This window comes from Cyrtonyx montezumae, unplaced genomic scaffold, assembly GCF_038088225.1.
Source record: "Cyrtonyx montezumae isolate F1298 unplaced genomic scaffold, pur_monq_1.0 scaffold_18, whole genome shotgun sequence".
NCBI classification, from domain to species: Eukaryota; Metazoa; Chordata; class Aves; order Galliformes; family Odontophoridae; genus Cyrtonyx; species Cyrtonyx montezumae.
The window spans coordinates 3137985-3161409 of record NW_027071914.1 but is presented as its reverse complement, the minus strand read 5'-3'; the positions used below and the strand labels follow the sequence as shown (position 1 = coordinate 3161409).

At 39.7% G+C, this 23425-nt stretch overlaps 1 protein-coding gene across 1 annotated transcript in view; it reads left to right on the top strand.

Annotated features, from left to right (window-relative positions):
- RANBP17 (RAN binding protein 17) overlaps positions 1–23425 on the top strand; it is a 149853-nt gene that overhangs the window by 57776 nt on the left and 68652 nt on the right. Inside the window, exon 15 of the mRNA XM_065734471.1 lies at positions 23224–23297. Coding sequence (XP_065590543.1) covers positions 23224–23297 — 74 coding nt within the window. The remainder of the gene's footprint in view (positions 1–23223; positions 23298–23425) is intronic.

The window sequence follows — 23425 nt, the reverse complement described above, 5'->3', positions numbered from 1 at the left end:
CGTGTATTCAGTTCCACTCTTTTTTCCAGAAGGGATGCAGCAGTTGTTCCGTCTTTAGTCCGGGGTCGTGTGTGCACAAAAGGAAACATTCGCTCTTTGAGCAGAATGTGCTGAACTGCATTTTCTGTCTGCATTGAGAAATTTCTTTATCACTGAAGTATATTTGCACATGCACTTTAAGAAGCCTTGCATATGTGTAACAGATGCTGCAGTTTGGAAAGCTGTGCATAATACTTTTTTCCTTCTTTCTTTTTTTTTTTTTTCTAAGTGGATTACTACAAAATCTACTGAAAATGTAAGGAAAGATTTCAGTCAGTAATTCCCAATAACTGAGTAGCAGTAGCACTGATTTAACTCTGGGTTGTATTTAGAAGCAGTGCAGTTTTAAGTTCTGTGTGTTTGTTTCAGGGTTGGTAGTTTGGGCTTCTTTGCAGATTTTGCTGTAAGAGCAAGGCCTTCCCTCAGTCTTCTCACTCCACATACTTTTTAGTGCTGTAATATTGGAAATATGTCGATATTAAATACTGATTTTGTTTGCCGGTCTTCTTGATGGTTTCATATGGCATTCACAATCACAAAACTTTCTGTGGATCAGCTAACATTTTTATATCTTACAAGTCAGTTGGAAATTTACTGGTTTCTTAAGAGTATTTTTCTGCATTTTACAGGCACTTAATTAAGTTTAATACCTTAAATACCATAAAATAAATAAATAAATTCCACTTAATCTGGCCTGACAGTTCCGAATTTTTCTTTGTCTTTCTTTTTCACGGAGGTAGGGTGAGGTGATGACAGAAGATCGGGTTTTAATGACTTAATTGCACAACACCTGAGGTGCAGCAGTTTATTATCTTAGGATTTCTGTCCCATTGCAAATGTAAAACAGAAAAGAGTGAACCCTGAGTATGGAATGTCAGAGAAGTTCAGTCGTGATTGCAGCGACATCTGCTTGAGGGATTCATTTCAAATAGGGTGAGCATGGAGAAAGGCCGTGAACTTGAAATGGAGAGCTCCTCGTACTTCTTGGATTTGCCCTGTAAGTGGGTGCTGAGATGGGATGTAATTGATCGTCATGAATTTGCATGGGGGAAGGGAAAGGACAGGGCTAAAATTGCTGGGGAAGTACAAGAGCTTTTTAAACCAAGGATGCTGTTGGCAGAAGAACAAATGGATATGGCTATCAATAACCTCTGGCTAGAAATTCAAAATCGGTTTCTACTCATCAAAAGATAGAGGTTCCAGAAGAGCCTCCCAGAGGGGGATTTATGGAGGGAAAACTATTAACAGATTTTAAAATGAACTTTGAGCGATTTATAAAAGGATTAAGTGACGTGGTTGCCTGTATTGACACAGAACTGTATTCAGCATCCACAAGTTCCCTTCAGTATATTTTAGGTCCCTTTATATCCTTTAACCTTTGTTTAATATTGTTCAATCATATATCAGTTCATTCTAGAATTTTCTTTTTAAAATCCCCTTTTACTGCTTCTGAATCAAGGAATATAAAGTTGAAAGAATGAGGTTTTTGTGTCTTTTTTTGGTTTTAAACTGAATCTTGAAAATTAACTGAAAGGCTTGCAGTTGAGTGAGCAAAAGAGGGTAGGAATTCATCAGAAGGTAGTTGTGGTTCTACAGCTGTTAAGTTTGAAAATACCATTACTGTTCCCAAGCGCACTCAAACAGATAACAGTGATGCTTGGCATCTCCATGAAATTACTGCACTGTGAAAAAAGAATGAGTAAAAAAAACTAATTGCAGAAACTTATGCTATTTTTTGTTGTTGTTAAATTTTAAACATCTTTCTTCTGCACTAGAAACTATGTGCTGCATGCACAATATGCAGATGAATTTTGTTTTCAGCTGGTCTTGTGGATGAAATCAATTAGCTATTCATTTAGAATTTAAGGTTTGCTCTGTCACCTCTAGCCTTGTAAGTGGCTTATAATGGTAATTTTCAGATGCCATTGAAATATATTTATTTTATGTATGGGTATCATTTAAATTCGCCGAGACTAATTTGCATGGTTAAATTCAGGGTTACAGAGGAAGGTAACTGCAGAAGTTGCCAAGTCCTGACCCTTCCGATTGTTAAGCTTGTTGGTTATTACATAGGTCACTCTGGAAGTAATGCCTCCTATTTATTTCCATGGAAACTGCAGCAGAGAGCCAAAGAGCACTGTAACTCTGTTTGATAGAGCAAATTCTCAGTTAATAAACGCTATTTTTGAACATGGTACCCACCATTCGCTGTGCATTTTCTCCAGCTATGAACAAGAGCTGCGTGCTGTGCTCGTAAAGCTCTGCACTGGTGGAGGTGACCCACTGTTTCACAGCTGTGGTGGTGGTGGTGTTGCTAGGAAATGTTGCTCACTCAGGCCATCTTTCATCAGCCCAAACAGATGCAAATCAGAAGGCACCAAATCTGAACTATACAGTGGATGTGGTAGGGCAGTCCAGCCCAGACTGGCAGTGTGCTTTGTGATCTTCAAACTGCTGCCAGGTCTGGCATTATCATGTTGCAGGAGAATGGTTGTCTTCTTTTCAAGCCTGATTCTGGCAGTTCAAGCCTTCCTCTTAGCATCACAAAGTAGCAGTCAGAGCTGATGGTTTGTGTGGGTTCCAGGAAATCCAGAAGGATCATCCTTTTCCTGTCCCAAAAGACCATGCATATCACTTTCCCTGCTGCTTGAGGGCTGTGTCTTGAACTTTCCTTCATTGTAGAGTTTATACATCACCACTTTATGGACTGAAGTCCTGACTCCAGCTTGTAGTGGTGACACCAAATCTCATCACAGGTAAAGATGTGATGTGTAATGGAATACTGGTAGGAAGGTTCAACGTCTGTTGCCATCTCACCAATGTCTGCCTCTCGCACTGTGGGCTAACAAATAAAATAGGCATTACTTTTGGAGCAACCCTCTTAATAATTACCACATTTTGGATTGACTCACTGACTCCTAGATTTAATGGAATAAAAAAATGAGGCAGAAAGTATCTGATAGGAAAATGGGGCAGTATATTTTCTGAATGAGAGTGTTGGGGTTATAAATATGACGTTGACAGTTAAACTGACAGAGTGGATGTTAATGCTTGCTGCAGTGATGTTAGAGGTCCCGATCGTTTGTCAGTGAGCTTCTGTAATACATGCAGTACATCTTCATTAAGTAGGCATACAGCAATCAGCTTCATGTTTCCGGATGAGCTGTGGCCAGGCCATAATTAACCTTTTGAACCTGGATTTGTAACAGAATGTAAAATCAGCTTAGGTTATCAATTACAGCCGCACTCAATTGATAGTTGCCCAAAGAGGGTTTCTTGTGAAGAGAAAGACATTATAATTTGCTCATTTCCTCAGAAAGTAACGAAAGTGCTTATGATTCATTAAATAGCAAATGTAAGTAATTTCTAATTCATAGGTTTAATAACACCTGACTTCAGTGCATTGTGCACAGAAGGTCACTGGCAGTACTGTATCTGCGAGTAACAGGCTTAATAGAAATAATTTGTTATCAACAAACATGTATGAGGAAATGTTTTCTGAAGAGAAATCAACATTGTTTTAAATGAGAATTTTGTCAGTGTTTTGAGACTAAATGCAATTCTTTTTTTGTAATGCAATTGTTTAACTTCTTGTTAGCTGTTAAGTGTAGTTTTACATTCATTAGGAATTCAGAGTTCATATATTTATGCAGCTTTGAAACAAAATTTTGACTTAAAAGCAATGTTTGAGATGACAGACCTTCAAGTCTTCTAACTTTTCACAGATAAATTAAATTTATAGACTCATTTCTATTAATGCTCATTGAGAGTGCTCAGAAGCTACTTTCTTGATTATATCCAAAGGTATCTAAGAAACAAATAATATCCCATTATTTTATTATCACAGTACTGCATGAATATGCATGATGTTTTTTTAAACATACTTCTTTATGTGTGTTTTCTCTCCAGTGTACTTCATTCATCATAAAATTGAATGAGGGTATCAGTCAAGGACTGACTGCTTTTTTCTTTAGTTGATTGTTGCTGTCACCATTGTTTTACAGATCTGGAAGGATTTCCCTTAAAGAGTGTTTTTTCATTATTATTCTCTGAGTATAGGCAGCAATTTATCTGTCCACCCCTGCAATATCTTCTGATAGAGAAAAAAATCCTATTATGTGTCTATAATATATAGATTTTTTGCATGCACTTCAGTAATCCCTATTTGTTCTTTTCTGCTGTTAGTACTGCCAATTTGATTTTAAAACCCACTTAAAATAATAAACACAGAATTACTGGAATATGTCATCTTTGAAAGGCGGGAAACGTTATTTCCTTGAGAAGACTTGTGGTTCTTTCACATATTACTGTCCTCACCTGCTGGCAGTAATCACATTCCATGCATGAGCCATCTTCTTTAAAAGTTCCCTTTCTCTTCTTCCGTACTCCATTTTCTGTCAGTATGCATTTGTCACTAGGTCAGCGTTAATTGGGTCCTAGTTTTAATTAAGGCTGTCCGTCAGCAGACTTGTGTAGGAGCGGTCCATCCGCACGATACGTGAATGCTGGATGCTACATTTCGTTCTATCTCCTTGCTTGTTAGACCTTGAGAAAAGGTTATTGCATTTAATTCCTGTAAAAATAAATTATTGATTTCAGTGTAGAACGTAAGAAACATCAAGTTTTGGATTTGGTCAGGATTCAGTGATATAAATCCTGTTGTCCCTGCAGAAGTTCGCTGCCCTCTCCTGAGCGCTGTGTGTCTCACTAGCTCTGTCCTGCTGCTTTTTCAGGGAAGTATTTGTTAATTTGTATGAGGTACTGAAGGATTTCTTGAGCAAACAAAAGGAGGTATTGGGAATGAATGATAAATTTGGGCAGGAGTTGTGCTCTTTCATTCTTTTTAACCTGTGACAACGTGATATAACTCGTATAACTGTTGTTTTTAAAGTCAGTTGAGGGAAATCAGTATTTGTTGGTTTAGATTTCATATGTCCAACAGGAATTCTTAAGAGCTGTATGCGTACTATCACAGAAAATTGCCATTACTAATTACCAGTGTACAAAATGTCACCCAGATTCAATTCTGAATCTTGGAAATCAATTCATAAATGTTTTATTACCTGAAAGGACTGCGTTTCTTTCTTAATCCCTCCTTTCTCTGTCATCTTCTGTCTTTCTAGTGAATTAATGACTCACTATTTTTCAGTGAACAGATGATGAATTGTTGATGGATTGAGATGTGTAGTTAAAATAATTCTCTCCCAAATGTATTTGCACCTACGTGATGTCTGCATAATACACACGAACTGTCCCGTTTCCTTTGGAGACTGCACTGCTCAAGATCAGAATGTTGCGTGAACAGGATTCCTTCATGTGCTGCTGCTTCCTTTTTTCTTTTTTCTTTTTTTCCTTCACATCTTAAATTGGGAAGGAGAACACTTTTCCCCACAAGCATAAATGTAAAAAATCAGAATTAGGTTTCCCTATCTGCTACAGTTTTTATGACTTGCGCGTAGAAAAGCCCGTCGGCTTAATTCTGGGGACTGATGAGAGTTATTAGTGCCATGGAAATCAAGCAGGATTTTCACACACCTGACAATCAAATCTCTTAATAATGGGATCTCTTTTTTTGTATTTGAGAAGTTAAATATTCCTTAATTCTCAGATTTATCATTTGGGGCTCTTAAAGTTCATTTCTTCCCTCAATCTAAAGGTGATTTATGGTTGCTCTGTTATAGATCAAATAGTTTCATCTTTCAAACTTGCTGCACCTTCTCTAGCATTTCTATCACTTATGACTTTGATTCTCAAAATAAAGGTGAGATAAGATGAATGGGTGTGTATATAAGAACTCTCAATTGGACCCACCCACAGGTATCTGAAACTTTACAGCTCTCCAAGTTTAATGAATGTTTATTGTGCTCAGCATAGCAAATCTGAAAGGTCAAGAGAAAAACAGAAATATTGTTTCAGTCCTTTTCCACTGATTTTTTCATCACTGTGCCACAGCTGGTAAAAAAAAAAAAGAAATCCTCGTGTCCAAACATTGAAGGCCAATGCTGTGGTTTTGTGTTGTGCAAACCATATTAAGCAAATGATTTTCTAAAGCTGTATTATCTGATTAAATAATATAAAAAAAAAATCAACAGCCCAACCCACAGACAAGCCTTAAAGTCAAGTATCTGTGCTATCAATAAGGCTCAGCTCTTGTAACTCTGTTGAGGTGATACCCACAACCCATGTGGGTCTGACTGTGCTCAGTACAAACCCCAGCTCAGCGATGCTCCCTGCCACCACTGCTTGATGCTTGAACGTGGATGGCTGCTGCTTTGTGCAGGTGCACCTGCGTTCACTTCCAGCTTTGGACTGCCTTTTTTCTTTTTCTTTGTTGCTCCTTTACAATGGACTTTTCAATCTTGAGTCCTAAGTTTGCAGGCATGTGAAGTATACTCATTAGCGTGGTTTAAAAAGTTGTTTGCTGTTGTAGATAGCAGTTGAGAAAGTCAAAAAGAGGCAGCTCAGGGTTTGTTGCCTAGTAGTGTGCCTGACTTCTGTGTTTAGTTAGAGGAACGTGAACTTGGTATGAAACTTGGTATGACCTCAACAATGCTTGGGTATAAATGGAAGTAATAGCTGGGGTCAGTTAGTTCTTGAGATGAGGTGGAGCACCATCACTGGGATTTTGGCTGAATATGCAGGTTTCTGAGTTACTGTGGCAGCTCTTTGGTGTTCTAATGTTACATGCACATCTTCAGAACTCTATACAGGCACTTAAAAATTCTCCCACTCTGGTTCTGCTGCTATCAAAGGGACAGGATTTTAGATGCAAGATGACCGTAAGTTCTCTTCTTATTGCCCTTGGTTCATACATTCTGTAACCGACGTACAAAGTGTTTTAGTGCCATGCTCAGCGTGCTTCCTGCCCTACACTAAGTAGCCTCCTGCTTAGTAAAATCTCTCATAATCTGCCATGCTGCTCACAAATGCTCGACTTCTGCCCAGCTCTCTGAGTAAAAAATGGAGATAAAAGCATATTTTAAGCTACATGCAATCATGTGTCAATAGCTCTGTATAATGTTTGACTCGTAGTTTTTCAGGTGAGGGCTTGATGTGTTTTGAGATGTTCTGTAGCTGTCCTCTAGCCTGGAGGATGGCATCAGTGGATTGATTGTTTAAAGAGAGCCAGGGATGTTCTTAATCATCTCACTGAACCTTAGACTCCATATCAGTTCAGCCAGCACTAAATGTATGGAGTATCTGGGCAAAATAAGCATTTACCTTTGTATCATGATATCATGCTTTCATTATATTCCCCACTACATACATTGGAGGATAGAAAACGTTTTGCAAGCAAATGAGTGTGCACCTCACAGTAGCGTGTGCAGGCAGAACTGACGCAGCAGCGTGCTCACCATCGTAGCTGAAGCCTGCTTGTTTCCTAAGTTGTGTTTTTAAGCAGTGAATGATCTTAATTTAAAAGAAGTGACTGTACAAGTAGGGGAAGACAGGCTTTTCTTTCGTTGAGCTTTGGTTTTTTAATGTGGTCTGAGAAAAGGGCAAGACTGCAGTAAGATCTTTTTGTCCGTCATTGTGAAACTCAGTCCAAAGGTAAATATTGGGTGCTTTAGCGCGTAGAGTTCTGCAGAAAGGTGTTCCTTTCTGAAGGATGCTGAAAGCAGGTTTGTGTTAGAGTGTTATACAAGCGTGTCTTTCTTTCCTTCCCGCACTGAATTGTGCTGAGAACCATGTATAGGAAAGCTGTGGTAATGAGCAGTACAGAAGAGAGAGGTGATTTATGATACCTGTTTCTGACAGCTATAGTGCTGAGATTCCCAGGGTATCTGATCACTGCATTAGCATGCTGACAGCTCAGCATTTATGACATTATGGTAATTTATCCTGCATATGCTGTCACCTGCACTGTCAGAGTTTCTTTTTAATGATGGTATAACTATTTTGTTTGTTTGTACTGCATTCTTTTCATTTGGCTAATGCCTTCTCATTAGATTGCACCTAGTAAATGAGAGTAATTAAGTGTTTCCTATAGCTCAGATGCAATGATTAAGTTGCAGAGTTGGTGCTGATTATGTTTTGTCATTTATCTCTATTAATCTGAGAATAATCCAGATGATAAACACATGTAATTTTTTAGCTAATGTTCAATAGATGAAATTTATAGCTTCTCATTGAAGCCAAACAGTAAGCATGTATTTATATATGAATAGCAAGTTATTGTACTTGTATTCCTGTTAAATAAACATAGAATTATCTGTGCAACTAAGGAAAATACAGAACAGCTGCTGAATATGGAGTTTTTCACCTTTAAAAAATACAATTTTGTATCAGAAACCGCTATTCATAATTCACAATAGAGTGTTCATTCTGTTTTCTGTAGCATCTACAGAGAAGCGTGTGGTGGTAGTTGGGAGGATTTTTCCTGCAGCTGTCTGTATTTGTTGTTAATTCTCAAATACAAAGCTCAGTTAGGAGCAAAATATAGTTTTCATATAAATACTTCCAAATTATAGTGCTTGCTTTAAGATAAAAAAATAAATAAATGCATTAATGCATTAAATCACTCAACAGTGTTTTGAAAATCATTTTTTAACTTTAAAACTGCAGGTAGAGATTTAAGAAAGTTCTCTCCAGCTTTTTTCACCACTTGATTACCTTCCTAAAGATGTAGTCCGTTGTAGATGGTGGAGCATTTAATGATGTATAGATAGTTTTGAGCTCACAAACTGTTCAGTATACGTACTGCACTGAAGTACTGCCTGATGTACGAATGTTGTCTTTCTTATATGTGTCCATAAGGTATCTGAAACTTAACACATGAACCTTGTCAGAACATAGTGTGGAGCTGCTAGCTGTGGCCCTTCACTCCGTTCCTCACGGAGTTTTGAACTCAGAGTAGAATACCAAACGTGGTTAAGTTTTGATCTGGATCAGTTCGTCTGAGCGGGACAAATGTTCCTTCCTTGCTGTTTTTCATGAAAATAACTGCTGACCTGTTCTGTTCTTCTAGAAACACTCCGAGGCACTGCCCAACCATTGCAATTACATTTCAGACCTAACTGCCATTGATGCTGGAGAGCTAAAGCTGTGAGAGTTTTTTCTGTCTAGAATGACTCTTCTGTACTGTGTGAAGGCTGTGGAGAGAGATGGTTCTGGTTTGGCATTTGTCCCTGTCCTGAGGTGCTGCACAGAGAGAGCTGGTGGCTCTGGAGCAGTGCAGAGGAAGTGGGCATGGGATGACATGGACATAGAAAATTACAGCGAGTCTGAGCATAGTGGAAAAGCACTGTAAATGTGCCACCGCGGGAGAGGTAAGGGATCCCATGTGGACAATCCAGCATCAGTCCATAAATGTGAGGGCCTTTCAGTCTGCACTTGTGTTGGGCCTGCTCAGTTTTTTCAAGTATGTCTTCTGGATGAGTAGATAATCATTTCAGGATTCTTTTTAAACGTTTTATTTCTTTATTTACAGAACATAGAAATACACAACTGAATAGAAAGCCAGGTTGAAATAGACTCATCATTTCAAATGACTTTTTGTTAGCAACTGTTTGTTTTCTTTGGGCATCGGTTTCAGTGCGTCTGCATTCCTTCTGGAAAAGCAAATACTCCGTTTGGTTTATGTGGGTCAGTTCTAGAGTAGCTGCTTAAAATCCCGTGTACTGAATGCTGTTATCTTTTCTCTTGGGTAGATCAGGAAAACAGTTGAAGCAGCCAGTGATGGCTGCTGGGCTTTCATTTCTTTGTGACTGGTAAATGAAACACATGCAGCCTCACCAAACTACATGACTAATGACAACCTCCAGTGGCTCCTGCAATCAAAGATTAATTTGCTTTATCAAGTTTAAAGAATAGTAGGCGATAAATCATGTCAGAAAGAAATAATCAGTGGCAGGCTGATGTTCTTTTGCACAGTAGAGGACAGGTGCAATAGAGGATTCATCTGCCATAGAGCGTTAATTTTGTTCTCACACTGTTCTGTTAATCTTAATTTTTATTTAGTTTATCTTTAGGTCAGACAGATTGCAGCCAAATAATATTTTGGTCCAAAGTGCATACTATTGATATTTTGCTCTAAAATTAAATACTTGTTTAGAGTCTTTCACTTGACGTCAAAATATTTTTGACCCAATTCCTTTAATAATTCATAGATATATATTTTTTTGTCATCTTTTTGCTCTGTTGCTGGCACGCGGATTAATATGGACAGGAACAAAAACATGCTGTACTTATCTAGAGCATGCGTATAGTTATAATAATATTCATAGTTATATTCATATTCATAGTCATAATAATATTCTGCTCCTCCTCGTTGATTTCTGTCCAGCTAGATCTCATCCCTTACTCTGTCTGTGGGAGAAACATAACCTTAGTCCTAAACACTGCTGTTGTTTTGTGTCTTTTGGCCTCTTAAGTGGAAAACTAATTATACTAGCAGTTAAGGTCTGACCAGCACGGGGCCTGAAGCCACTTACTTTTACCAGTGTAAGTAGCAGAGCATAGAGAGTGACTGTCGTGTTGCAGGGTGGAGTTCTTAGCGGTTCTCATTTACTAAAGTGATTCAGAGACATCATATTTATCACATTTGGACTTAGTGAATATAACCATTCCAATGAAACCAGTAAAGAAAAAAAATATAAAAAGAGTTGTCACCATTCAGTGTGAAAGGCTATCTATAGTATGCCATTACAGTGTTACATTACATAGTGTGACACTGACTGTGACCTGCACTTGGTGGTGATTTGTGCTGTACAGAAAGCAGGGGTTTCAACTGCTTATTTTGTGTAGAAAATACAAATACCACTTCCTGAGCTACCACCCTATCTACACGGTTGGCTGTTGACCATTGTCAGCATATATTATAAGTTGGTCCATCATTCAGTAGCACATTTGGCAACGATATTTTTTCCTGTGATTAGAGGAACTGTGTTAATGGAGTAATGCATAGGAACGATGCAATGTCTTTATAATAATGTGAGCCCTCTAGTGGCATTTTCTGTGATCTGAATTTAGATAGCTAATTGTGTACAAGAGCATACAACAGTATATGTGTTTGGATAGGAAATTTAACAAGAGAACGGGCTTACACTCCTGTGAAAGCGAGGTTAAGGAAAAGCCTGCTAACCTAAGGACTGGCTTCTGTTGCAGTTCTTGGGATAATTGATGTTTTCTCACTGAATGCTTTTGTAATGGAGTTGTATTTTGCAAGGGGAAAAACTTGCACAAGTTCTGATCAGGTGGTTAGGTCTTGCATTTACAGTAAAGGGGCTTACTAGGACCTGTCTATCCCAGCTCAGTCAGATTAAAGGATGAAACACTTGCAATGCAGATATTAAAGGTTGCATTGCAAAAGGAATAAAAACATCAACTTTTTGAGGGGTAGAAGAATTTGTTCATTGCCTGAACTTGACAAAAGTGGATTTTCAGTAAGCCATTAACAATTTAATATAGCTTCTGGGTGTGCATGGACTAAAGGCATTGCTGTTAAGTATGGCTTATTAGAGTGTCAGAATTAACTACCTTCCTTCCTTCCCTTACCATGAACATGTATGCTGTTATTCTGTAAAGACTAAATGGTATGGGGGAAAGTACTGTGATGTGCTGTGTGTGATGTATTAATAGTTCTGGCTATTACTGCCAGTGTGAAGTGAACTACTGAGTGAAGGTTTGTGCCTGCACTCTGGCATGGGCACAGACAACAGCTGTAATGGCATCTCCTTAGGCCCTGCTGCTGGAGGAATGGCATCAGGGTGCATGTAGGGTCCTGGAAGTGCAGCTGTATGAATGCTGAATAACTGAGCTCCTTCTCATTTTATTTCATTTTGTTCCTACTGACGCTGGTTTCTGCAGTGATGCAGCAATACTGCTTGAGTGCCTTTGTGCCATTCTGGTACTGCTCAGAATACAGGTTAATTCGTCTAGCAAAATTTTGCTTCTTGTGAATGTACCTTTACAAGTGTGGGCAAAGGCAAGAAGTTTACTTACTTATACCTTCAATTACTAAAACAAACAAATCAATTTCTGGGGAGCTAAGCACCAGCCCCAGCCCTGGGTATGTCCTGCTGGTGCTGAGCAGAGGAGAAGCATTGCCCTCAACCTGCTGGCTACTCTCAGCCTGCTGCAGCCTGCTTTGTCTTTTTGCCGTGAGGGCACGCTGCTGGCTCCTGTATGCTGTAGTTCATTTAAAAGCATTTGGATGCTAAGAAATGTCTATAAAACCATCTTCAATTCTGTTGTGATGCTGGTGGGAAGGAGAAGAATGTACTTAGGGATGTTTCTTAAAGAACACAGTCCTCTCTTAGCTGAAATCACTCCTGTAATTAACACATCATCATCAATAACTGAATGGAGTACGGCATGATACTGCCATTTGTTTCCACAGCTTTATGTTCCATGACTTATCTTTTTGTAGTGGACTTTAAGTGCATTGCAGACAAGGCGAATAGTTCTCTGTCTTCTGCCATTTTCCATTCTTCTGAAGCACGGAGAGAAAAAAAGCAGCATTTCAGTTACCCGTTCCACATAGGTTTTGTCTGTATCTTTGCTGGAGCAGTCGGTAGTTGGCATCAATTTGGATCAAAATGCTGCGTTTAGGAAGGCCATGAGGAAGGTTCCATATTATTTCTCCAGAGCATTCTCACTACTGACGAGTTGTTTCTTGAGGCATGTAGCTCTATTGAGAAAGAAGTCTTATGGGAGCAAAGTTTTATTTCTGAAGCAGGATTTTATATCAATTTAAGTATTAAATGATTTGTATAGATGTCATATACACAATAAAGCAGCTTATCGCTGGATATATAGAAACATATATAGTTAATTTTAAACCAAATGTCAATTTAGATTTGGTAAGAATATGCGTGGGAGATGATAATTGAACTAGCATTACACAACAGACAATCTTTGGATGGGCTCTTAACAGCTCAGTTATGTTTGAGTTTATGCATTTTCTCTAATAACCAATTCCATTCTAATTTGCTGCTTTTACATAGTCATCTAAATGTATGTGCTTTTAGAGCTAAAAAAGAATAGTAATAATTTTGCAATATTCTTTCTTAAGCTAAACATGAGTCAGCGCCTCAAAGTGCACCCTACCCCAGCCTGCTTTGCTTCTGAAGAGATGGAGATTCTTTTACTGTAAAACATAGTGTTCTGCTATCTGTCATGTTTGCACAGATTTGATTATCTCGTTTGCTTAAGAGGTCAGCGAAACATACCCAACTATTGCTCTCTATCTTATTGAAGACCATTACTGTCCGTCACACTGTAAAATGATGGCACTGCATGAAGCATGCATGCAGAATGGAGATGGGGAGGTCATGCTTCCATGTTGTTGGAGACACAGAGGTGTATGTGGATGGAATTGGGCTGCTGTAGGTGTTGCCTCTTACGTCATCTGGGGCTGCTTCTTCACTCCGTAACTTGGACAGCGGTGTTCTTTGCTGAATTCATCCTGGTGTGGCTGATCAATTGATGGATGTGATGGCCTTTTAGCCTGGATGATGGTCGTTGTTTATGCAGCCAGAGTCAAGGCGCTTGAAGCTGTGTGTTTTTCTGTGTACAATTTAATGTTACACTCTTGATTTATTTTTCCCATTGAAGAGTTTAGCATCAGAGGATGAAGTCTGAAACTACCTTTGTGACTGAGAATAATTACTGATCGAGATTCTTCACCAATCTACACTGATCACTTTCACTAGATTTGGTTAGTTCTGTGAGTTATTCAGTTAATGTCTAATTCCATTCCCTGCTGATAATCCAGAGTAAGGTCTATTTCTACACTGATCAATACAGTATAGTCAAGTTTGGGAGTTCTTACTTTATAGGATACTCTGTTGATTTGTGGCTATTTTTATAATCAGAAATTTAGCAAAGCTTGATAATGATAACTTACTTTCCAAAATACAGTTCTGAAATGCTTTATGTTCTCAAAGGTGAGATTGTGCCACTCCTTTCTGTTATGCTCTTGCTTCATTTCAGCGTTCCACTTTTCAACTTACATTTGCCAATGTTGAGTTTTCAGGGTTGTATTTATACATATCTTGAACCAAGCTCCTGTTTTAAGTCCCATTAAATTCCTTCTCCACTCTTTGCAGCATTTTCTAGGCATCCAGTTCTGCACAGGACACCTTCCTGGTACAGCTGTATGAGGTACCATTCACTCTTTATTCTGTACCATATTCAAGTTGCACATATATTTCATCCTCAGAAGTAGATAGAATGATCTGAATTAGGCAACCGTGGGCTTTGCTCATTCTCCTTGTTTCTTTGTTGGTTAAAGCTCTTTTTAACTGCTTTAGTTAATGACTGTCATCGCCTTGGTGTGAGGTTGTGATTACCTGTATAAAATACAAGAAAATACATATTACCAAAGTAAATCTTTGGTTACCATAGGGAAAAGTGGCCTGAGGATTAAGGGAGTCGAAAAGTGTCTGAAAACTATTTCCCATCTCATTTTGCATCAAGCAGTGCTCAGTCAGACTGAAAGATCTGCCCCACAGCATCTCCATTCAAAGTGATTGATGGTGGTGGTGGTGGTGTGCCTGGTGAGGAATTCAGAATCGTGCAGCATCTTTACTAACGTGTTGTGGGCTGTTTCCTTCCAATTGAAGAGCTGTAATGTAAGTGTTTGTAATTATTAGCAGGTAGTTAAAGTTTGTTTTCATGCTCAGTAGAAGAAAGAACTGCCATATGGGGACTACAGCAGTGAGGAAAAAGTTGTGAGCAAAGCTATAGCAAAGCCACAGATAGGAAGAGAATAACAGCGCGTGGGGGAAATTGTTAGAAGCACATGTTTTAAATGCACCTGCGTGCAAGGAGATGGGGAGACAAAAGATGTGGTGGCTGCTTCACTGATTTGTGAGACGGTCAAATTGTAAGGAACTAACGTATGAAAATAATGAGCACATCAGCCTGAAAATGATGCACTGCAAAAGGAAAAGACCGCGTGCCTCAGTGCTCTGTGCAGATTCACTGTAATTAGTAGGCAAGTTGCAAAAAAAACCCACAAGAAACAGTTTAAGAGATACAGAGACATTTAAGCATCTTCTGGAGAAATAAGTCTGCGGGGCTTTTTTGTTCTAAAAAACCCACCTTCCCAAGGCTCTGATGCTTACTCAAATTAAAAGAACAAATCTTGATTCTGATGGTATGTGATGGCAAAGCATTGTTTGATATCGCAGTGATATGTCGCTGCTATTATTGAAAACTTTGTGATTTTTACATTTGGAAGTCCGTGTTTCTTACCAGGCAGTAATTGGCAGAATTGGTGATGGTGCTTTTCCTGAAGGGGGCTGGAAGGTCATCCTTAAAAACGCGCCTCGTTTCTACAGTTGTTGGCACTTGAACTGTTTATGCCAATTTTCTGTAACATTTTAAGTGTGGCTCTGTCAACCTGTGGGGGAGCTTTATAAAGTTACTGTGATTGAATCTCCGGTGCGACCCCTGCTTCGGACTCAGCTGTTTAATAACGGGTCAGATTTTACTTATGTGGATAAATAGAACATAAATGCCAACATTTCACACGATGTACCATGTAAATGTAAGCCTTTGTAGTTACAAGTTTTTGTAGCTGGAGAATTGTTTTAAAAGGCATGTAATTTATTAGCTATCAGTAGCTGCTTTATTGCCTTGCCGCGCTGCAGTAATAAATAAAAGAAAGTGAGCTGATTTTACAAATGGCACACAAGGTGCACATTTTGTGAAAAAAAGTCTTTTTTTAAAGAATTGGCATTAAATCCTTTTTTTGTGATGACAAAGAGGCTAAGAGTGCAAACTGTATTTTCTGTTTATCGAAAACAGAGTCTCTTTTTCTCGAGGGCATTTTTTCCTATGATCATCAAGGGATTTCAAAAGCAATAAAGTGTGGAATCATTGTTCGACTTGAACAGTATTAAAACTTAGGTTTTAATTTCAGTGAAGTAATAAGATTTGAACCTGTCTCACATTACAGCACTGTAAGGCATTTAGCAATTGTATTTTAAAGGAGGTTTTTAAAATGCAGCTCACTTGTAAGCTAACTGTCTGTCTAATAATTAATAGTTTCTCTTCAGCAGAGGCTGTTGTGAATCATACTAAGAAATCTCAGTTTTGTTCATAACAAATTATGATAATTGTAAGGATGTTAATTCCTAATTAGTTTAAACCTACAATCTTTTTTGCCCCTTTCTGAGATTGATTTTCAAATGAAGACAAAAAAAAAGAGGAGATTGATAGTTTCAGCATGATTTTCACCTGAAAACTAAAAGGGAATTATCCACGTTGATGTGCAAATTTCAGGAGAGGTTATTCCTCAGCTGGGAGTACAGTTCAGCCTCCCACTAACAATTGGTGAAGTGCCTAATCCATAAACACACTTTACACGATTCCTGCTCATTCCTTTCTCAGAATTGAGCGTTGACAATAACTGTGCAGAGCCCCAACTGCTGTCTGTACTGACCCTGAGCTTCAGGACGCTGGAATTGGGCAGTGTGGCCGCAGGAGGATGCTGGGCACGTTTTTTGCATAGATATTTCTAGATGGCCCGAATGTAAATATTTCTCCACGTCGTGTGGTAAAATCTTGGCTGATGAGGGAATAGCAGTCATCATGAATTGTAGTGAGAAACGGTCGTGTATGATTTTGCAGGAGGGAGGGGGAAAGTTTATGCACAGGTGCATGTTCAAAGCAGCCATCAGTGTTTAACATTCGAGTTGGTGAGCTATGACCTTTCATGATGATTTTGAACGGTAACTGCCTCCATTAGCCATAAGGTTTGTTTCTTTATTTTAGTAGATGGCCTAGACTGTAAATATTAGAGCATCTAAAATAAATCAACATATTATCCTAAGGATACAAAACGTAAGAGCTATTTGTGGTTAGGAACCTTTGACAGATAGTTTGGATGAGGCAGATGATTGCCCGCCTCTCGTATCTGGCTCCCATTGCTATGCCTGCAGGCAGTTTAGTGTTATAGTTGTATATTGATGTCAGGGTTACTACTGAGTGGCTAGCAATGACAGATGTCTATAATTACAGGCAATGCTTCCAGTATTTCAGAAGAGCCAGCCTATGTTGAACAATTATCTTATTTCTGGCTTGCCAAAGAGGGTTGTTCAAATTGCTTGTATTAGCTGTGGTGGCTGTAACACCTCTCCTTATGCCGTGGGATAGATGTGCAAAAAGCACTCTGATGTACAGCGCCGGTGCAAAACCTTTCTAAAATACAGGAGATCACTACATTTTGTATGCTTAGGGCTTGATCCTGAGATGCAGAACACCTGCAGCTGTGTTGAAGTCGGAGCAGTGAGATACTTTTAGAAATAGAAATTTTTAGAAATGCAATAAATAGCCGTGGTTCTTATTACTTGTCTTTAAGTGCCAAACCAGCGTGGTTGTTGAAGGATGTTAAATGCTAAAGTTTATTGCGGGTAGGCCACTCATTCAGGTACAATTAAGCAGCTAAATGAAATGAAGCTGGAAAATGTCAGTAGTAACAGTAACAAGTAAGGTCGTGGATAGCTGCTGCTTTCCCTTTCGGAGGTTTCTGACTCCAGCACAAGAAGAAATGCGTTGCTGTGTTGTGATCTGTACAGCATTGGTTCATTTCAATCATTGGAGGATTTTAAAGCAGCAGTTTGCTTTCTCGTTCAAACAAATGCATGACTGCATAGATGACTTGAACCCCTGCAGTGCAGTGTATGGCTCTGACGGAGAACGCAGAGCAGAACCGAGCCTTGAAAACGAAAGATCTTGGGGATGTTGTTCAAAAGTAATAGCTACTAATGCTGTTTATCAGTTTTCAGAATAATGTTTGTACTTAAACCCCCGGGGGGGTAAAAAAAAAAAAATAGACAGCGGAATTACAAATCTATAGCAATCCTTTACAAGAATGGTAGTCTGGAGACTTTTAAAGCTAAACAGCTGTTTAACAATTGGCTAACTAAGACCTAGCGGATAAACTAATGCCTGTTTTCTCCACAGACTGCTTCTCGTGCTGCGTTAGCAGTGACAGCAGGCAGCCAGTGGTACATCTCCCATAGCAGGTTCACTAGAACTGCACATTTCTGTCAAGGTTTCCAGAAAACAGAGGCATCGGGAAAGGAAAACATCGATAAATTAATTAATAAGAAGAAACTGGGGGAAAATAATTGAAATTATAAGAAAAGGGAAAGCTGGCATAGCTTGGGCATTTCGTGCAGCAAGAGGTGGGGAGAGAATCGCACCCAAGTGAGGCTGCTGGGAGTCCTCTGCCCCGCCGTGCTCAGGGAGCTGGGACACTGCATTAGTCCCTCCTGCTCTCCACGCTGTGGGGACACATACTCGAGCAGTAACCACAACTCCGATCCACGCTGCACATTTCCCTTCTCTGCTTCAGCCTTCCACTTGGTCGAGATAGCAGTGCCTGGTTTCTAAATACGGTTTTACAGTAGGAATCTTTCCACTGAGGAATGACTGTCTGCAGTGTTTTGATTAAGGCAGGGTTTCGGGCAAGGCAGGAGGTGGCATGTCGTTTGTATCAGTGGTGCATAGGAACACGTGCAGTAATGAAGGGGACAGCTGCCTACTTGTTGTTTTTTTTTTATGTAGTGCACTGCCCATGTTAATCTCATCAAAGATCCATCTGAAATTATTTGGGGCAATTTCTTATGTGGATTTTTTTTTTTTTTTTGGTTGGTTGTGTGTGTGTGTTGTTGTTGTTTTTGTTAAGGGAGCTAATTATGTAACAGCAGCTCAGCTCGGGCACTGAGTTGGGAAGCAGACGTTGATTCATGTGGAGTTGAGGGTTTCTGGACGGAGGTGCTGGGCAGGGAGGTGGGCCTGCAGCCCAGACACGGGGCGAGCTGAAGGGGGGGGAAGGTTGGGGTGCGGGGGGACTCCAGCACAGCTCCTCGGGGCACGTCGGCAGCACGGCTTCTGTCAGTTTGGAGTAAATACGGCGAAGATCTGCTTCCCTCAGTATACATGACAAAACACTTTAATGTTGCAGTGATAGTTCTCCGCAGCAAGGCCTGCAGAGCTTCAAGGAAGTTATAATATCTTAAGCATTTATGTTCTGCCTACGGGTAATAACTTTCCTGTAATTTTCTGAAGATTCATTATCCAAAATCTTAATTCATTATAATAGCCCTTATGAAACATATAGAAACCAACATTTTCTTGTGTTTTCTTATTTGCACAGTATGAGAGATTCATTGCTCTGTTTTAATTTGTTTCATGGGGTGTGTTTGAGTACATTCCATACAGTGCTGTTATTGAATTTCTGTGACTGTCATTATATAGCCATACAACCTTTAGGAACTCATATTCTGAGCTTCCCAGTTCTGTAATCTGCTTCACATTTAAGAATTGACATAATTAGCTTCTTCAGAGTTATAATGATAGCACCAAAAAGAGAAGACCTCAGAAGACAAAGCAAAGTTAAACTTATCCAGGGCCAGAGAGCAGAGGAGTCAGGGAAATACAGCTTTAGCATAATTACCACATCTTTTTTTTCTGTTTTTCTTTGAGTTGCGTTTACCTTCAGGTGCTTTGCTTTGTAAAACATGGTTTCCACAATTGAATTTCCTCCCTCTTTTTGAAATGTACCAACTAGAGTTCAAGTAGTTCGGAAGAGCAAGGTTTTGTAATTTGAATAATCTGTAAGGCTGCTGAGTGGTAAAAGATGGAGAGACACCAGAGCTGGCCAGCCTGCTACCTTCTTTAACATCCATATTCCACTGAGGTGGCTTTAGCTGTACGAATGGGGCAAAAAAGAAAGGTCCCTGGATCTCTTGTCTTAACACTTGATTTGTATTGCCTGGACCAGGGAAGTTGCCTTCGTGGAAAGAGTCATAGAATGGCTGGGGTTGGAAGGGGCCATAAAGCTCACCTGCTTCTGATCCCCTGATGTGGGCTGGGTGCCACCTGCCAGGTGAGGCTGCATGGCAGCACCTCCAGGGTTGGCAAACCCCCAGCTTCTCTGGACACCTTGTGCCAGTCCCCGTCTGTGGTCCTTCACAGCAAGAGGGCTATTGGAGTTGCTGCAGCACGTGCTGCAAAGAACAGCAAAGCTATGAAGGGGCTAGAAAACAAGAGTTAACAGGAGCAGCTCAGGGAACTGGAGCTGTTCAGTCTGCAGAAGAGGAATCAGAGAGCAGAACTCGATCCCTCTCTCCTGCCAGGAGGAGTTTGTTTCTTTACCCAGATGTTGAGTGATAGGACATGAGGAAGCAGCCTGAAGGTGCACCAGGGGAGGTCCAGATTGGCCATGGGGAAGAATTTGTCGCAGAGAAGGGAGGTCAGGCATTGAAACAGGCTGCACTGGGAGGTGATGGAGTCTCCATCCCAGGTACTGCAAACATGCGAGCAGGGTGCTGGGAAACTTGGTGGAGTGATGGGAATTGATAGGCCTGGCTGATGGTTGGACTTGTTGACCCTAAAGATCTTTTCCAACCTTGATGAGTCTGTGTTTCTTTGATATAACGTGTTTGAAATTCTTATTACTGTTGATGGTATTTTACTGATTTCTTCTTTTTTGGACCATCATGACTACTGCTATCACCTGTGAGTATTGTAATCAGTATTGGTTTTTGGTTGAAGTGGTGGTATGAGCCCAACCTTGCTTTAAGCATCTTGGTTGTGAACTTGTACCTGTGAAGTTCATCTAACGCTGTAGCCTGTTACCACTCCTGTGGATTTTTCATATTCATCCCCAATTGAAGTAAAAATTATATGATAATACTGATCTGAATTTTTATTATGATGAGTTTACATTATGTAGCAGCATCACAGCGTGACTGCATACTGTTGGGAGTCAAAAATCCCACGGCTGGAAGAATTGTGGAAGAATTGTGTAAAAGCTTTACCTGTCTGTTTCCTACGGGAAGTGAATTATCCTTCACCTTGCTCGAAGTCTCCAGAGGGACCTACGGCCATGAGCCGTGGCTGTCCTTGCTGCATGGTGGGTGGCCGGGCAGCCCCTGCCCAGCTCTGCTGCGGCGTTCTCGTGCCGTGATGCAGACAAGCTTGAGATGAGATCACTTCCACATGCAATTCCACATCCTTTTATGACCCCCTCTTTCAACCGTATTTTTCTCCTTTTGAATACGTAGCACAGTCTTTGTTGCTGAAGTGTGTTTTATTATTATATGTCCAAAATGCTTTATCATTAATTTTTTATAGCGCTTAAAAGTCTGAGGGCGTTTCATTGTTGTGGCTGGGGGTTGTTTGCTCTTCTATTTTTACATCCTAAGAGTGTGTTTTGGTTTGAAAATGATCTTGAAGAATGTGTTTAAAATATCACATTTATTTTAGCTTACGATTTGTCACATTACCGGGTGAGAAGTAGTTTTTATTACAAGCACTGTATTCATGCTGACTTGAAATGACCCTGTCACATGTGAAAACAAATCAGATTGTTGCTGTTAATGAGCTTTTCAATTTACTATTCAGTGGATCAGATAAGTGGATTTAAGAGGTAATGATCCTGCTTAGCACTCAGGCTTGGCTGTCAGATCCTAGCTGTGGTGGGAAATCCCCAGGGACAAAAGCGTTGACACACTTCTTGATGGGATAATGGGAATCAAAGCTAATGGATGATAAAAGGAGTAGTAAGAGTTACAAGGATAATTGTGGATTAAAGCACTGCTCTTTGTCAGCACAGACTGCTGGTTTACTATTTATGTGTTAAACTCATTTTTAGGTTTTGCTGAAGCGGAGAGTGCTGGAGCATTTCAGCAGCACGCTATTTTGAGAGCTGCGGTTTTTAAAATCAGAATACAGGATTTCTGCAATTGAATATAGTATTATTGTAGCTATGTTTTGTTATATATTGCAGCTTCACATTTAAGGTGTGAATATCATACTTAGTGAAGTTTGAAAGGCAGTATATTCCTTATTTTTTTATATTCCATGTTTTCTTTCTTGTTTCGATTGTCCTTTCACTGCTGATATTTGTCACAATAAATTACATTCATACAATTGTAAAGGGTGATATTTTAACTTACAAGGTAATTAAATTATCCTTGATCTTGCTTCAGTTTCTGGTTACAGCAGCAAATCTGTTTGCTCACGCTCTTATTATGCTCTGATTTAAGCTGAAGTTTTTGGTACACAATTTTTTTATTAACTTTGCTACAGTACTGCTACTTTGGTTTTTAATAAAAGCCATGGGATTGCTTCACTAGCAGAAAGGAACATGGTACAAGGATATTGAAATACGGTGACAGGAGTGGCCTGAGTTAGCGTGGAATATGTAATGTCAGCAGACAAAATTGACAGCTAGATGGCACCAGGCTTTCACTGCTGGGTAACCTGTCACTGCCTCTGCTGGGTTGGTGCTTGCATTTCAGACCTTGGTGATCCTGACTTGGTCACGTAATACAGAGGAATTACATGTAACCAGTCATGCTAGGTTTAGTTTCCCTAAAGATTGAAATGCCTGAAATGAAAGGTACTGAGCGCTGATTAGTCTAGTCCTAAGCACATAGCAGAGCTACTCGTGCTCAGGAAGAAGTGAGCTACCGGACACTGTGAAGTTATGCAGTACCTCTGTTTCTCAAGTTGATCCAAATAAATGCTTTTACCCAAACCAGATTTTTGCCTACTGAAACTGCTAGAAATTTTTATGAAGATTACAAAGTAAATAAGAAATACAGCTGTTGTGTCCTTTGTTGCTGCACCATAACAGCAGTAAGACGACTTGATCTGGTGATGAGGTGCTGGGAAAGCTTGTCTGGTGATGTGACTTGGATCTGATGGAAAAGGAAAAAATTATACAACTGAAGTTATTTGACTGCCAAAGGAAGAGAGCTCAAAAGCTGGATGCCCAGACATCCCAGTACCCGATTTCCCAGGTTTTGTGTCTGACAGTGCAACAGCATACAAATGGAAGAGAAAGGCCAGTGCAAAGCTGCATCCCACTGACCAGCAAGAGAATGTTTCTCCATCTCTTTGCAGCTCTTACACTGAAACCCTCTTTTGAAAGAGACAGATTTGTTTTGTGAACCATAAATGAGTTTAATTTGGAAAATTTACATCTCCTTTGTGGGAAGAGATGAATACAAGGGCAACTAAAAGCCTATCAGCTCCAAATTCAGAAAACATCATCACAGAGTGTGCATTTCGTCTAATAGAAGTGGATCAGTTAGGTTGGACTGGCAGGCATTTGTGCCTGTACTCTCCTGAAAAGTCAAAATCGGGAAAGATTGTACAATAAATGTCTACCAGCAAACATTTATAACATGTTTCTGTTTAAATGTTTATTTCCAGGTGTATACCCGCATGTCAGAAGTCTTAGGAATAACAGATGACAACTGTGTTCTGGAAACATTTATGAGAAAAATGTGAGTTCGTGCTGGGGTTCTGTTCTGTATGTATTTTGTTTTGTCTTTAATGCTTACAGAGAATCCGTGTTTTATTTTACTTCCTTAAGTCTGCCCTTTGCTAGAAAAATGTCTTCTGTAAATTGTAA